The sequence below is a fragment of the Brienomyrus brachyistius genome, chromosome 4, assembly GCF_023856365.1.
Source record: "Brienomyrus brachyistius isolate T26 chromosome 4, BBRACH_0.4, whole genome shotgun sequence".
Lineage (NCBI taxonomy): Eukaryota > Metazoa > Chordata > Actinopteri > Osteoglossiformes > Mormyridae > Brienomyrus > Brienomyrus brachyistius.
In genome coordinates this window covers 15,711,190-15,727,607 of record NC_064536.1, presented here as the reverse complement: position 1 = coordinate 15,727,607, position 16,418 = coordinate 15,711,190, and the positions used below count along the sequence as shown (strand labels likewise).

Genomic DNA, 16,418 nt, shown 5'->3' with positions numbered 1-16,418 from the left:
CTTTTTTTTCCTGAAGTGCAGTTTTTCTTCTGCACAAGATGCTCTGTGCTGAATGACCAAAGGAAGCAGAAGCAGTGAGAGACTGCAGGTGTGTCTCAGTAAATCAGTATCTCTGTGCATTGTGTAGCAATACTGAAGACGTCACCACACCTTCCAAAACTGGTTATCTAGAACAGGGTCACAAATAGCCCAGGCAAAGGTGCAGGGGCCACCCTGCACTGGATGCCAGTCCATCACCATCATATTTTGAGATTTACTTCAAAGAGCAGTTATTTATCAGTTTTGCGAATATAGAAATAGAATGATTCAAATCAACCAGAAGCAGATGGTCCAGTCCCAGTCAGTCTCCCATAAGAAATAATCCGGATCAGCTTATTTGCTTTCTATTGATTTATCAGAATTAAAGAGTTAAGCAATCAAACAGCAATCCTGCTTTTCAGCACTCTGAGGTCCATATTGGCACCGTCCCCATTCAGAGAAGCCGATGCTGTTCGGTTTGGCAGCGATGCTGTTTATGCTTAGCGTCGTTGCACATCAGTTTAGCCCCATGGTTTTCATTAACGTTGTTCCTGATCAAGTTAGAATTGTCGGTATTCGTGTTAGAGCTGTTAGCACTGCTGTTGTTCAGGTTAGTCCCATTGTTGTTCTCCATTAATACTACCACTGTTTAGGTTACCCCATTGCTGTTCTACATTAGTACTACCGCTGTTTAGGTTACCCCATTGCTATTCTACATTAGTACTACCACTGTTTAGGTTACCCCATTGCTGTTCTACATTTGTACTACCGCTGTTTAGGTTACCCCATTGCTATTCTACATTAGTACTACCGCTGTTTAGGTTACCCCATTGCTGTTCTACATTAGTACTACCGCTGTTTAGGTTACCCCATTGCTATTCTACATTAGTACTACCGCTGTTTAGGTTACCCCATTGCTGTTCTAAATAAGTACTATCGCTGTTTAGGTTACCCCATTGCTGTTCTACATTAGTACTACCTCTGTTTAGGTTACCCCATTGCTGTTCTACATTAATACTACCGCTGTTTAGGTTACCCCATTGCTGTTCTACATTAATACTACCGCTGTTTAGGTTACCCCATTGCTGTTCTACATTAATACTACCGCTGTTTAGGTTACCCCATTGCTATTCTACATTAGTACTACTTCTGTTTAGGTTACCCCATTGCTGTTCTACATTAGTACTACCTCTGTTTAGGTTACCCCATTGCTGTTCTACATTAATACTACCGCTGTTTAGGTTACCCCATTGCTATTCTACATTAGTACTACTTCTGTTTAGGTTACCCCATTGCTGTTCTACATTAATACTACCGCTGTTTAGGTTACCCCATTGCTATTCTACATTAATACTACCTCTGTTTAGGTTACCCCATTGCTGTTCTACATTAGTACTACCTCTATTTAGGTTACCTCATTGCTGTTCTACATTAGTACTACCACTATTTAGGTTACCCCATTGCTGTTCTACATTAGTACTACCTCTATTTAGGTTACCTCATTGCTGTTCTACATTAGTACTACCTCTGTTTAGGTTACCCCATTGCTGTTCTACATTAGTACTACCGCTGTTTAGGTTACCCCATTGCTGTTCTACATTAGTACTACCTCTGTTTAGGTTACCCCATTGCTGTTCTACATTAGTACTACCTCTGTTTAGGTTACCCCATTGCTGTTCTACATTAGTACTACCGCTGTTTAGGTTACCCCATTGCTGTTCTACATTAGTACTACCTCTATTTAGGTTACCTCATTGCTCTTCTACATTAGTACTACCGCTGTTTAGGTTACCCCATTGCTGTTCTACATTAGTACTACTGTTGTTCGGGTGTTCTTGATCAGCGCCATTGCTGTTCTTGATTAGTGCTGCTGCCCTCAGTTTAGTCCAATTGCTCATTTTCATCAGCACTGTTACCGATCAAGCGAGCATCATGGCTATTTACTTATTTCCGCTTTCATTTATGATCTGCACTGTCGCTGTTTAGCATAGTTGCTGTGTACCAGTTTTTTTTATATGACAGGGCCATATATTAACGTGAGAAATAGGGCCGAGTCCACAGAAGATAATAAAAAAGAAAAAAAAAGCACAGCACATTAGAGCAATGGAGAACATTGTTATCCTTCCACGTAGCACTGCCCAGAGTATCACGTTGTATGATTTTAGCATGATTCACAAGCTGCAAATAGCCTCGGCCTGCCAGCAACAATAGTGCAGCTGATTTTATCTGGAATAACTCAGTGTGCATCAGCCTACCTACATCTGTCTGTATTTCATATTGTGCTTTTCAGAGGAATTGTTGCGTGAAACGTTTTTTCCACTCCCAGGCTTTATTAACTGAAATGTCATGCTGCACTTCACAGATGCAGCAAATGGCCAATTCAGAGTCATCACGATACAGCAGCCATCCAAAGATTGAAGCGATGGGACCCAGGATCCAATCAGTGACTGTGCAGCATGGTCACGTGACCACCTTCAACCAATCGCAACTTGGACTGAGTGGAAGCAGTGTGACCCATTGCTTACCATCTCCTCCTGGAAGCAAGTCTGCAACCCCGTCTCCCTCCAGCTCAGTGCATGAAGATGAACCTGAGGACGCAACAAAGGTACAGGCCGGTGAACCAATAGACTCCTTCTGTAGGGAAATAGGGTTATTATTTTCATAGGCCAGTTCTGGAAAAGAATCAAGCCAGGCTTTGTAAACTATGTAGGGTAGTAACAGCGTATGCAAAAGTGATATTTGAATTGTTATTATTATTATTGTTATTCTTACAGTCCCAAACCCCAAAGTAATGGCCATGGGTGCAAAAATAAGGTTTCGGATGTTTCCTTAATACATAATAATGAAGGTATTTTACATGCACTTGTTTTATACTGGATTTAACATACATTTACATTATAGCTGTAAAGGAAAGGAAGGAGTCACATGGGAATAACCTGAGCTTTAAAGATCTGGAATGATGCATTGAGTAATTTGCCGGTTGATACATGCCAGTTTTACGAGGGAGTTGATTTCCTCGTATGCAGCCATAAATTTAAATGTGAAGGTTTATGTGTTTACATGTTACTTTTCAGGTGTTCCTCAAGCGTCATATGACCGCATGTGTAAAGATTCCAGTGGTATATTATACTTATACATTAACCTAGAACATTTACACATCACAGTCATAATGTTAGCATATACCATCGGCTGAGAGGGACATTTTATACTACGTATCTATAGATTCACATTTATATGACACCATGTCAATTTATATAAGAATTTTAGTTAAAAAGGCATGACTGTGTTGTAAACGTATTGTCAGTCAGGCTGGTATTTATTTTGTATCTTCAGTCCAGATCCTATCGGTCTGTTTTACAGGCCTCTTCCCTTCTGAGTTCTTAATTAATAAACCTTGATTGTGCTGTTGATTAAACAAATGGAATGAATCAAATCAAATTAAAATCAAATCACTTACTGTAGCTGTCAAGTCCCATTAAGCCTAATTTGTGTTATTCAAGAAATAATTACATAATTCTAATTATGTAATGATAAGATTTTAAATTTTCTTTCCGTTTTTCTTTTTTTTTCCATTAACAAGGAATAATACATTGCCTCTGGTCATTCAGTTAATCACTGAATGCTTAACTACAAATGTATTATGTTTTGACTGAGTTTAGAAAATACCCAAAGTTACATCCATCCATCCATCCATCTTCTAACTGCTTATACCACTTAGGGCTGCACAGAAACATTCATCCATCCATTTTCCAAACCGCTTATCCTACTTGGTCGCGGGGGGTCTGGAGCCTATCCCGGAAGCAATGGGCACGAGGCAGGGAACGACCCAGGATGGGGGGCCAGCCCATCGCAGGGCACACTCACACACCATTCACTCACACGGGCAATTTAGCAACTCTGATTAGCCTCAGCATGTTTTTGGACTGTGGGGGGAAACCGGAGTACCCGGAGAAAACCCCACAACGACATGGGGAGAACATGCAAACTCCACACACATGTGACCCAGGCGGAGACTTGAACCCGGGTCCCAGAGGTGTGAGGCAACAGTGCTGACCACTGCACCACCATGCCGCCCCAGAAACATTCATTGATTTATAATTTCAATTCAGTCAATACAAGCGGAAAAATAGTTCCATTGAAAACTAGCGTATACGGTAGGACCAAGACTAAAGTCAAATTTCAGTGTAGTTTAACCGTATTTGCTAAGTTTGCTTGTATAAGTTGCCCTTTGACCCCCAACAGGTAAGTGGAGGTGAGAAAAGACCTGCATCGACTGGGATTAAGAAGCCCAAGACCCCTAAGAAAAAGAAGAAGAAGGACCCCAACGAGCCACAGAAGCCCGTATCGGCCTACGCTCTCTTCTTCAGGGACACTCAGGCAGCTATTAAGGGTCAGAACCCCAGCGCCACCTTCGGCGAGGTCTCCAAGATCGTGGCCTCCATGTGGGACGGCCTGGGGGAGGAGCAGAAGCAGGTAGGTAGTCTTGGCTAGTTGCTGGCTACGTGACACACTGGGTTTTCTCAGTATGTGTGCTTGACCGAACTTGTGTTCTCCTGTGCACCATTGCTGTAGACCAGTTCTAATACTCGTGCCCCTCCCCAAATATCAGGGATACATCGGTTGCATCCTCGCCAGGCGAGACCGATCCCATGACTCATTGCCCCCCCAAGTTCGTTATAGGAAGGCATGTTAGCAAGACCGGTCTTGCCAAGAGCTCAAGTACGGTCTTTGCGTTCTTGCTATTGAGAAACAACCCTGGGATCTTTATACCTGGAAGTTGTCTGTTAAACAACCCTGGGATCTTTATACCTGGAAGTTGTCTGTTAAAATAAATTAATGAGTAGAAAAACAGGTCCGATTTGTCATCTTTTTGTTTCTGTCAGCCGCTGTCCTTTCACAATCAATCAGCGGTGAATATTCACACACAAATTACTTCCAGGCGATTGGAAGGTTCTAGACAACAGGTGCTTAGAAGGGCAGACGTGGGCTATTCAAATACACGGAATTCCAAATGTGAAAATGTCAAAATTGCTCAGATAGTCTCAGCTTGACACACCCAGTGATGTCGGGAGGGAATTCGCTGTGTGTATTCTGAATAGTTGAACGGTTAATCGGTACCTCAGACGCCAAGCGTGTGGCCTGCGGCTCCACAAACGCTGACTCTTCCTCTCCCTGCAGACGTACAAGAAGAAGACCGAAACTGCCAAGAAAGAGTATCTCAAACAGCTGGCAGCGTACAGAGCAAGCCTGGTCTCTCAGGTAACTATGCAGATACCCTGCAGAACACGAAAGGACGTTAAGCAGCACGTGGGTTGTGACTTAACCAGCTACCGATCACAGCTGACTGATGCGGAGGAGTTTCCGTAGATGTGGCAAGTGATGGATTTTACTGGGTATATAAATCTCGCCGAGGTTATAACGAATTGCTGCCACAGGTGTGGTCTCTGACATGGTGGAAAACAAGCCTGTAGCCTAGCAAGGAGAATTCAGGTTACCAGACTCTCACCCCTCTTACAGCATGTCAGTAGATAGACATGGTTGACATATTAGAGGAGAACGATTACGCCATTAAGTCTCCTGTAAATCCTACAGTATTAGGTGTCGATTATCACATACTAGGCTTTCCCCAAAACCTTCATTAGTGACACTGACCAGCAGTTGGGTCTCTCAGGTTAAGTGGCAGGTGGGTGTGGTACAGGTAGCCCAGGTACAGGTGAGCAGGTTTTTTTCTCTGTTTCCTTCTCCAGAGTTATGCAGAGCAAGTGGAGGTGAAGCTGAGCCCAGCTGCCCATTTGATCAGCCCCAGACCTTCACCCCCGAGTCCCTATCTGGGACAGGCCTACCTGCAGCAGGCCAGGCTGGGCTCCCACTTTGCTCCGATGGCCCCCACTTTGGCCCCTCATGGCGTCACTGCCTCACCCCCACCCCAGCATCAGCCTATCGGAATGCACTCCTCCTTCATGCCACAGGTGAGCGTCTTCGCGAGGGTCCAATCGCGCGAGCAGCTACAGGCGTAGGGGTCGCCGAGAGTCTGTACCAGCCAGAGTTTGTATCCCCAATCCTGGAGGTGTGAGGCAACAGTGACACCCACCGAGCCACCATCCTCATATTTAGTTTGCCATAATTCCCTTGGTCTAGCAGCATCTTTCATCAGAGAGGACGTGATGTTTAGCTATAACTTTACCCCTTGTGGGTACCCCACGGTGGGGTAAAAACACCCCACCCCAAGAACAGTGATTTCCAACCCGGTCTTCGGGGATCCAAAGGCAAGCCACATGTTTGCTCCCTCCCAGGAAGCAAAAATGTGCACTGTCTGGCAGGGAGCTGGGAGGAAACCTAAGGACGCAGTTGGGAAACCACTGTTATAGACAGAGGAAGCCTCACAGAGATGCAGATATCATGTTTGTGAACGTATGAGGTAGGGAAACCCTATAACACGCCACCTGCTACAGAGATCTTCCCCGTGGGCTCCCAGCAGACACCAAAACGAGTTGGCAAAAGCCCTCGCACCGAAATAAAAGCCACGTCACATTTGCTTCTCCTTTTTAACCTAATTTTAAGAGCCGAAAGTGAAATCGAAACTCCGTTCTTCATGAATTTTTTTGAGCGGGCTGCTGAGCTCTTTTCCACCACATTTTTTGTTCTGGTAGAGCTTATATCGCACATCATATCCGAGCCGAACGTGCGGTTTTCGTTTAGTTTATGAGCAGCCGTCACTGGCCTTCGACAGAAGTGCAACTTTGCCTGCTAAGAGAGGGATGGAGGCTGGTAAAAGCTGTAGACGGCCCACATCACCTAGCAGCTCTTGTCTCTGGTCTCCCGGAGACTCCCCGAGCAGAGTCTGCCTTGTGACACCCTGGGTAGATGCTGTCCTCTGTGCCCGACAGGGTTTCCCCATGCAGACGGAATTCCAGAGCGCCGTAAATTCCACGGCGCAGATGGACGTTGCTCACGGAGGCTGCAGGAATCCTATGGGCCCGGGACTCGACTGGGCCGGATCCTACTGCAGCGCCGGATCTGAGCCACTACCTACGTATGACAGCGCTGTGCATTTATATTTATTTAACATCTACTTTTGTCTGAGGCAAATAGCACATTACTATGGTAAATAACACAGTAATAGTTCATGGGATATAACAAATCAGGTATATATTTGGATTTTATGTTATTTGAATTTAGGCTAAATTATATAACAACAAATTATTGCTAAATAGATTTAAAATTCCTGTTTACTGTGTTATACGGCTGACAGAGTAGTTGTCCTACACTCATGGGTAAAAATACCTCAAAATGACTTTTGATACAAAATACCTTATTTTTAAATGTATCGAAATAATACAGCCACCAAGCAGTGTATCAAAATAAACTACAGATTTTTGTATCTTAACAATACAAAAATACATTTTGCATGCTTCTGCATCAGTCTGTTCCTTCACAAGCACACTGGCTCAGATGGCCAAGCATAAGAACATTCTTTCACTGCTTAATGAGACATAATATAAACGTGAAACCAAACATAGCATCAAATAGTCTGAAGTGTCTTAAATATCCCAACTACTCGCTTGACACTCAGATAATGGGAAGCCAATCAAATGAAAATGTAATAGTAGCAAAGTCAGAAAGATTTATCTGGTTGTAATTTAATTGACAAAACCGCTTCCTTTTTTTGCACCACAGATGCAAAATTTCCCTTCATGGGATTAATAATGTTCATCTTATCTTAAGTGAACTGAGCTGAAAAAAAAAAACGAAATTTAAAATGAAAAATGGAAAACACAATTTCAGCTCTTCACTCAGCAAGATCTTGAAAACTTTAAACATGAATAAGCCTGAATGGATGAATTATAATGTCGGGAAAAAACTAGACTCCATCCTTGTGCAGTAAATCCTTCTGCACACATGATTTCATCACGCACATCTTATCTGGAAAGCATTTCTAGTATTTTGAAAATACAAAAATACTGAACGTTAAAGTATTTTGATGCAATTACATGATCATTTTTAGTACAAATTTGACATAAAAATACACATTTTATATACATGTATCAGAAATACTGGCCATCCCTGCATACCGTGATAGTTATAGATTTGCCATGTTTTTACCTCCCTTCAGGTCCCTGCAGAGAGAGAAGCCGCTCTACCTGCACTGATTGGCTGATCGGCGTCTGGCTCCCTGTCCCTGTCCCTGTCCCGTATCTGTAGGACAGTGACAACGTGGGTCTTTGTGTCCGAACGAGTCAAGGTCCCATCAGGCAGTTTTTAAACATGTGGCTTGGGCTTAACTGTCAGCAAAAGCTTTTGAACGTTTATTTTTTTCCCCACCTTTTATTTATGATATACATAGCTCGTTTTTTGTTGGTGAATTAGAGGGTCTGTTAAAAATCGTGGCGCGTCGGAGGTCCAGACAAAGAACCAGCGATAGCAGTAGTTTGGAGCGCAGGCCGGCGCCGAATCCAGCGGGTCATCCCAGCTCTCAAGGGCTATCGCCCGGCACGCAAAACCAAAACGGAAAACCCTGATACTTATTTAATGACCTGCTCCTTATTTAAAAATGCTAGCTATGAAAACAGAGAAGGGCACCCGGATGATATAGCTTTTTACGTTTTTAATTTTATAATATTTTAATTTATTTTTTATTATTGTTATTATTGCTTTTTATTGGTTGCTCTGGAATCCTATACTAGTGAATTGCCTTAGAAACTGTAGCATATATCAATAAACAAAATTCCCATTTTCCTTTTTAAATGGATGTTGAAATAAGCTACTAAGGGCACTTGATTGCTTGTTATAACTTGTTATATGGAAAACTTGTAAATACAAGGTATGTCACTCTCTTAGAGTATAAAAACGACTTCTTAAAGTGCTTGATCCTTAGACAGGGTCAATCCGGTTAATTTAAATCTTCAAAAAAAAAAGGGTGTATCTCGTTGTCGCATATTGACATATTAAGCATCATGAGGAGTAGCGTTAAACATCGCAGTAGATCGCCCAGGAGACGGCGCGTGAGATAATGTTCATTTCGTCCAAGTCTGCCAATGCACAGCATCTCACAGTGTGTTGAGCGTGGCTCTTCACGCCTATGTGAATAGAACTACCACATCCTGTCCTGAAACCATTCAGATCCAGGGGGGCTGGAGAGAAGACTGAAATTTGCCTGTTTATTTTCCTTTCTTCATATCGTGTCTGTCTTTTTATGGAACCTGTGTCAGCATTTCATTAAAACTACGGATGAATGTAGGTGTTTGTAATTATCCGGTAGCTTGTGAAGGATGCCTGCCGTCCGTCCGTCGCAGATGTAATCCGAACAGCTCTGTGAATACTCTAACTCTTTTGTTTTTATTGTGTAAAAAAAAAAAAATTAATAAAGCCAAACCTGCATTCTTGCAGTCATCAGAATTGTGTTTGCAGTACTCTTTGACTTTTTCAAATACTTGTTGAGGTGGGACCTCGTCCTTGTCCATTTTCCTACCAAGCCTGTAGTGCTTTGCTTTCATTTGTTTTACTCGCTCTGACGTGGGCCTCTAGCCCAACTCACGCTGGCTTTGGAAGCTAACGCTAACCCCAGAGAGAAAAAGTCTAAAAGTGCATCGCGGGAAAGTCTGCTCCCTGACCCGCGATGGTCTCGACACTTTCGGAACACCTCACAGCAGCGTGAAATGTCAACGCGCAACTGCTGAGTGACTCAATAAGGTAGGCTGGTTAAATAAGAAAGATTACCGAAAGCGAAAAAAGTTTTATTATGAGATTAAATTTAACGTTAAGTGAGAGAAGAAGAATATTTATTTAGTTGTTGTCCGGGTCATCAGAGGGGCATGGATACCCTGGTAGATTCAGGGGGCCCAGATACATAGAATACACACATGCATTAGGGTTGGGGCCTCAAGGGGACATTCTGTCACAGGGCCCAGCATTTCTTGGTACGTCCCTAGTTAATCTTATGAATTTGATGTTTGTGTTTTGTATTATGTGTCCTGTGAGGGACTGGCCCCCTGCCCACTACCCCCCCCCCCCCCAACCCGAGTTTCTGACCAGGAGAAACACTTAGAAGATAGATGAGTGATTTTTTTTTTTGTATTATATGAACAGTTACTCGTGCTGAATGATGCTCCTCATTCCATTTCGGACTTAAATATTATCAGTACTCAACAAAAGTGATCGCGCCTGCAGAAAATTGATTTTAAACAATGACCTCTGACGGGAGTTGTGAGACACCTACAAGTCCTCAGCCCAAGCACAGGAAACTACTCTGTAGTTGCTGAGATGCTGAGGTAGATGACCGACGCGACGTGTTGAGAGTCAACAAGGGGGCCCACTGTTCAATCACATTCCCACCTTCTTTGCCTGTCATTGAGGTCTAAACTGGGGTCATCGTATGTCCAGTTAACCATTATTTCAGACATAGTGACTGAGACTATGAGGAAAAATTCTCTTAAGAGGTTATGCAGCATGAACACAGAGAAAATGAGTTGGTTTGTTCCACTGTACAGATATAAAAAAAATCAGAAAAGGGGGTACTAACTATTGCACAATGCACAATAGTTGGTGCATTCCATTGTACAACAAGAAAAATGAAGACATATTTTACAGAGAAAAACTAATTCATCGTACAAGGATTGTGTTTGAAAAGTATGAGCTGTTTGTGGTGAAATTATTTAATGAAGACCTGGTGAGTCATGAATTTCATTATTAGTGTACAAAATTCTACTGTTATCTTAATGTTTTCTATTGAGCTTTTTTTCTCTCTCTCTCTCACACAGAGAGAGAGAGAGAGAGAGAGAGAGAAACAGTTAGGTACAATGTAATTTCAGAGCTGACCCTCTGAAAATACGCCCCATCCCCCCCAAAAAGTCTGGACATGTCACGTGCACAGCCCGATTCAGCGTCTGGGCCGGGCTGGTTCTATGCACAGGGGTTGAATTCCAGCCAACATGAAAACAGACACAGAGACATAAGACACTTGAGCTCCAACTCCAGCTCTGGCCATGAGGCAGCCATGCATGCAGGCTCCAAGCGGCACTGTGTGCAGCATAAACGGTGTGAAACGCCACCCAAAATAGCAAGATGTTTACGAGCACTTCATCATTGTTTTCATCCTGCATTCCTGGGTATCGTTTTGAAGGTGTTTCCCTTTTTAAGACCTGTGCGCTTTCGGGAGGCAGTGGCGCGGTGACGTGCTTTTCTTCTATCGCAACGAGAACAGCAACAGTAGATCAGGACTTTTTCCACTGCATTTTTGAATCTCAAAGTTCACCGTATCGCCCATTTTTGCAGTGACCGACAAGCGAGTGTTTTTTAGGCTAGAAATAACTAAAGCTTTCATTTAATCAAAGTTGTTCTCTGTAAATAAATGCACTGTGCATGAGTAGAGCCTATCAGCATTACTTGTTCCAGCACTGTCAAAGGGTACATGAAGCCTCTTAAATGGGCTTTCCATGGTTCCATAACGCCATCTAGTGGTTACCTAAATTCTGCAGAGTGCCTAAGGTTCTTCAATCCTGTTAAAAAAAAAAGACTCACTCATGGGTTTTGATCGCATTTACTTAACAGACATTTTTTATTTTTTTTTTCAAATCAACATACAGTTGAGAAAGTAACATCAGTCAGTCCCAGGGATCAACTGGGCTTGGAGGTCTTTCACAAGGGTGCAGTGGTGAAATCACTGCCAACAGAGGGATGTAAAATGGTGACCTTCAGATTATGGGCACAACGTCCTAACCCACTGAGTCACACACCACATACAAGCAGTCAGCACACACAAACAAACACACACACACACACTTGCATTCATATCTTTGTGAGGACCGTCCATTCATTTCCATGGGAAAAACCCTAAACCCAGCAATGAAACCTTTAACCCCTACCCAGCCCTAGCCTTAACCATAAGTAACAAAACAAAATACAAGACTTTGGGCATTTTTCGTTTTTTGATTGCAGGCACAGATTCCTATAAAACTGAATTTTCTCGTATGGAGACCAAGAAAATGGCTCCAAAAACATCAAAATAACAGATTTTTATCATATTGTAGAGACATTTGGTTTCCACAATGTAATGTATACCTGGACCACACACACACACACACACACACACACCCACACACACACATACACACACACACACACACACATACACACACACACACACACACACACACACACACACACACACATACACACACACACACATACACACACACACACACACATACACACACACACACACACACACACACACACACACACACACACACAGGTAGAGATCCTCGGTTCAGACCACAGTGGATTCTGGAAGCACAAAGACTCTGCTGTCAGATAGTTGGGTTCCTGATGAAGAACGAAATGAACAGACCGCAGTGAGTCTGCTGTGTTCATGTTCATACTTTGAAAGGACCCGGACTCAACCGCCAAACTTACCTCAGGCTGTTGTATTAGGTTCAACAGCCATCTTATGTCACCTAATTTCACAACATTGTTCCCGAGCCCAGAGTGCCACGGAAAATTTGATTGCGCTGCCTTCAGTTGAGTCAGCGACTGAGAACGAGCCAGGGAAAGAATTGTAAATCCAAAAGTGATGAGCGCAGGGGGAAGGTCAAGGGCACCTGACTTGAGCAGAACTGTTGCCAAAACCACCAGTAAATACTATTGTGCAGATTCCTGAAGACAGAGCCGAATTGCAGAAAGAAGACCCTGTCTTCTGGCACCCGTGAGAGGTAGTGGAAGAGAAAGACATTAAATGAGGACATGGCGGCAGTGACAAATGAACATGACAAAAATAATAACAATAAATTACATGAAAGAAGAAAAAGGGACCAAAAATAGACAAAATCAGAAGACAAGCCCAACACCAAGCTTAGCCAGACCGTGCTTCCCAAAGATGAAACCATTACATTTTGTACAGACTTAAGAAAAATCAATGGAGCCACTGCCTTCAATGGATACTGATATGATCCCGGAGCCCAAGTTGACAAGAATTTATTTAGGCCTCTATCGCATTCAAGGTGTGCCTTCTGGCTTACAGGGGCACCTGTGACTTTCCAGAGACTTATACACGTGTTTCCGTAGGACATCGGTACAAGAAGGACGAGACAATCGATGCTGGGAGAAGATCAAAGCAAAAGCAGCGGTCAGGGATGGAAAGACAGTATTCCGCATATGATGAGAATGAGTTTGTCAGAGTTCGAAGAAGCAGGTGTTGACAGACAGGCTTGGTGTCCGTGAGGTCACAAAATGCCCGAGATGACTAAATACGAATAAAACGAACCTATGAGTATCCTGATTTGAATTCTACAGAAGGACCACGGTGAGTGTAAGGTATGATAAACAGGGTAGGATTTGATTTTCTTTGTTTTTATGATAAATACTATTAATATACATAGTTGACTTGCGCTTAAGTAACAGTGAATGCAGAGATAAGAAGTACCAGACATTAAGAGGTGGAATGTCACCAATATACATATTTATATAATCGCCGTCTTCCTGTCAGACGATATTCTGTTTTTAGCACGACGTTGTAAATCACAGAAAGTTTATACATCTATATGTCCTTCCCAACCTTAACCAGCATGCAACCTCTATCCCTCATTTGTAATTTTGCTAAAATAACTATTGAAAAAAGATCAAAGTATGTTCATTGTAAATACAAAAAAGTGGGTCTGGAGTAGATGTCGAAACCGTGACCCTGAAGTTAAGTTCATGCAGAGTCACCTAGAATGACGTGCGAGAGTAGAAAGCACCCTTTCCGTTCCATTTCCAAAAAGCTGAAGATAATGCAAAGTTCATGTCCAGGACACACTAGACACACTGGTTAATCACGAACTAGGCCTTCCTCGAATTAGGGCACGATTCTACACACGAAGACGCAGAACAAAAGGTGTGCGTAATCAATCTCCTACAAAGATTGGCAAGTTGAAAACTTTTAAAATAACTGGAGAGGAATTTGCATTAACCGTGTAAACACAGGCTGCAACTCTCTCCGTCAGAATGACACTAGTGTAAAAAGATACCGGTAAATTACTCATATTTCAGAACTTGGTTTTGTGTACATTTGCACTTGGGTGCTTAACTGTGATATGCCTTACAAACCTAACATGTCAACATGTCAGCAAGCCATCTTCTTGGTTTTAGCATGTTGGAGAATTTTGCTTCAGGATGTGCAGATCTGGGCTCCTCTCCCACTCCCTAGATCCTCTGGGAGACCGGGCGGGGGGTGTTTGGGCGTAGAACTTTAAAAACTCCACCTTAAGAAATGTTAACTTAGTCCCTTAATCTTTATTATATTAATTAAAAATCTCTGATTGCCTGGTATTTGTCCAACCTTGGACAATTGTCCCTGCCAGTGAAAACAAGCCATGAAAGATTACATGTAACTATTTTCCAAGTGTCATAAGCGGCGGCATTTGCATAACAAAGAGAAAACTGAACTCTAGTGAACTTTTACTTGTGAGTTAAGGACAGGGCCTCCAACCCAGCGCATAGATAAGGGATCGAGGGAAGAAAAAAATGAAAAACAAACCGAAGATATGAAGGTAATGTTTGATGAGTAAAGAGCTACAGATGTGACTCTCATTCTCATCTGGGTTGCCTTTGTCAGGTGAGAGGGACAGATCGCCTTTAGCGAGGGAGTTTAGGTACCTTAAGCGGCCAAAATAAGGAGTTTGGAGAGCCAGAGGGATCTGCTGCTTCAAATCAAGGGGAGTTAGCTTACATAGATTGGGTGTTTTATATGGTCCCATGGTAAACCAAGAACAGAACTGGAGGGATTTGGACTTATAGCTGGCTTGGGAAGTGACACGCGTACTGAGCACCTGTCCCCGTTGCATGAATAACCGAAAGTGCCCTCAAGCAAAATTTGCCCACCCTCTGCCCCACTCAGCTAAACGAACCGATCACTGACGAACAGAAAATTTACCGAGGAGGACCCTCCCCCCCCCAGCCCAAAGGTCATGTTGGGCTGCAGCTAGTAGAGAGGTCAAGTCTGACCTGCTGGACATGCTGCTGCCATGACCCTCAATGGGTTAAACGGAATGATGAAGATGATGATGAAGATGTCGAATGCTTGAAGTAAATGTGATAATTATTAAAGACTTGGGGAAATAACATGGAAACATATTTTTCATACTTCTTGGGAGGGGGCAAAAGGGGCAGGCGCTCAAGCACCCTCAGCAGCCCCGAGCACCCACCGGCAACTGGTGACATCATGACCGCTGTGACATCATTTAGATAAACCATAACTCAAGTTTGTCATCTGCCATTTTACAGAGACATTTTACAGTTGTAAATCAACCAGCCATTACTACAACAACGCCGAGTTATAAAAGATGTCATGTCCTTTCTCAAAGTATTCTACTGCCAAATAACGTTACAACGTGGGCTTGTTATCTGTGATATCTGTAATAAAGTGTATCCGATACGAAGTAAGAATTGTACGTTTAACGGACAACACGGCCAACAGTGCAATCCGCAGATTTCTCAGAGCCAGCTTGTTATAAAATAACACCCTTCTCAAATCATATAACTGACTATGAAAGTATTTTATATGCATATATAATCTCTTCATTTGATTTCTTTCACCATAATACAGTTTTTACTCTGAGAAATGCAGATTCCCACCCAGCCCTCCTCGGAATAAGATCGTAAAGTTAAATGTCGTAGGTTGGAGACGTGTTTCCGATGTTAAAGGAGAATAAACAAAGTAAAAAATGTCGAAGATCACACATGGGCTTTATGCGGAGGTGGGTAGATAGATACTGCAGACTGAAAGGGGTTTCAGTACCTCCAGGAAATTAGGTGTGTCTGCTGGCACCAAACTCTCCTTGAAGGTTTCCATCAGCATGACGGAGGGAGATGTTGCGGGAATCAATCTCAGGAGGGAAAGTCTGTTATACCATTAAGAGATATACTGCTTTATGGTGAGATATTGGATAAATAGTAAATGTTCAGTGTCAATTTGGATGATTGTGTCCTCTAAGCAACTGAAAGAATGTGTGAGGTGTGTGTGTCTGTAGGGGCAGGGTGGGGGGGAGGGGGGGGGGGAGATGCATATTACATTGTGGGAACATTTGGTCCCCACAATGTGATAAAACCCTGTTATTTTGATGTTGTGGGGACCATTTTTTCAGCCCCACAAGAGGAAATTCAGTTTTCTAAATCTTGTCACTGCAATCAAAAAACTAATAATGCCAAAAGCCTTTTATTTTCTGTGGTTACTTATGGTTAAAGTTAGGGCTGGGTAGGGGTTAAGGTTGTCATTGGTGAGATTAAGGTTTTGACTATAGAAATGAATGGATGATCACTCACAAAGATATGAGTACAGGTCTGTGTATGTGTGAGTGTGTGTGAGTGTGTGTGTAGGCTTTTGATCACATGGGTATATGGTTATATGAATAACTCATGATTCCATTCAG

General features: G+C 42.8%; 1 protein-coding gene across 3 annotated transcripts in view; it reads left to right on the top strand.

Moving 5' to 3' along the window:
* Positions 1-9,414, top strand: part of LOC125740689 (thymocyte selection-associated high mobility group box protein TOX-like) — a 31,360-nt gene extending 21,946 nt beyond the window's left edge. For 2 of the 3 annotated variants that reach the window (XM_049012177.1, XM_049012179.1), the window contains exons 5-9: positions 2,381-2,623; positions 4,261-4,491; positions 5,197-5,277; positions 5,766-5,987; positions 6,906-8,125. In XM_049012177.1, the coding sequence (XP_048868134.1) occupies positions 2,381-2,623; positions 4,261-4,491; positions 5,197-5,277; positions 5,766-5,987; positions 6,906-7,130 (1,002 nt within the window). In that variant the 3' untranslated portion in view covers positions 7,131-8,125. The other variant, XM_049012178.1, reaches the window with a different exon arrangement.
* Positions 9,415-16,418: the final 7,004 nt, after the last annotated feature.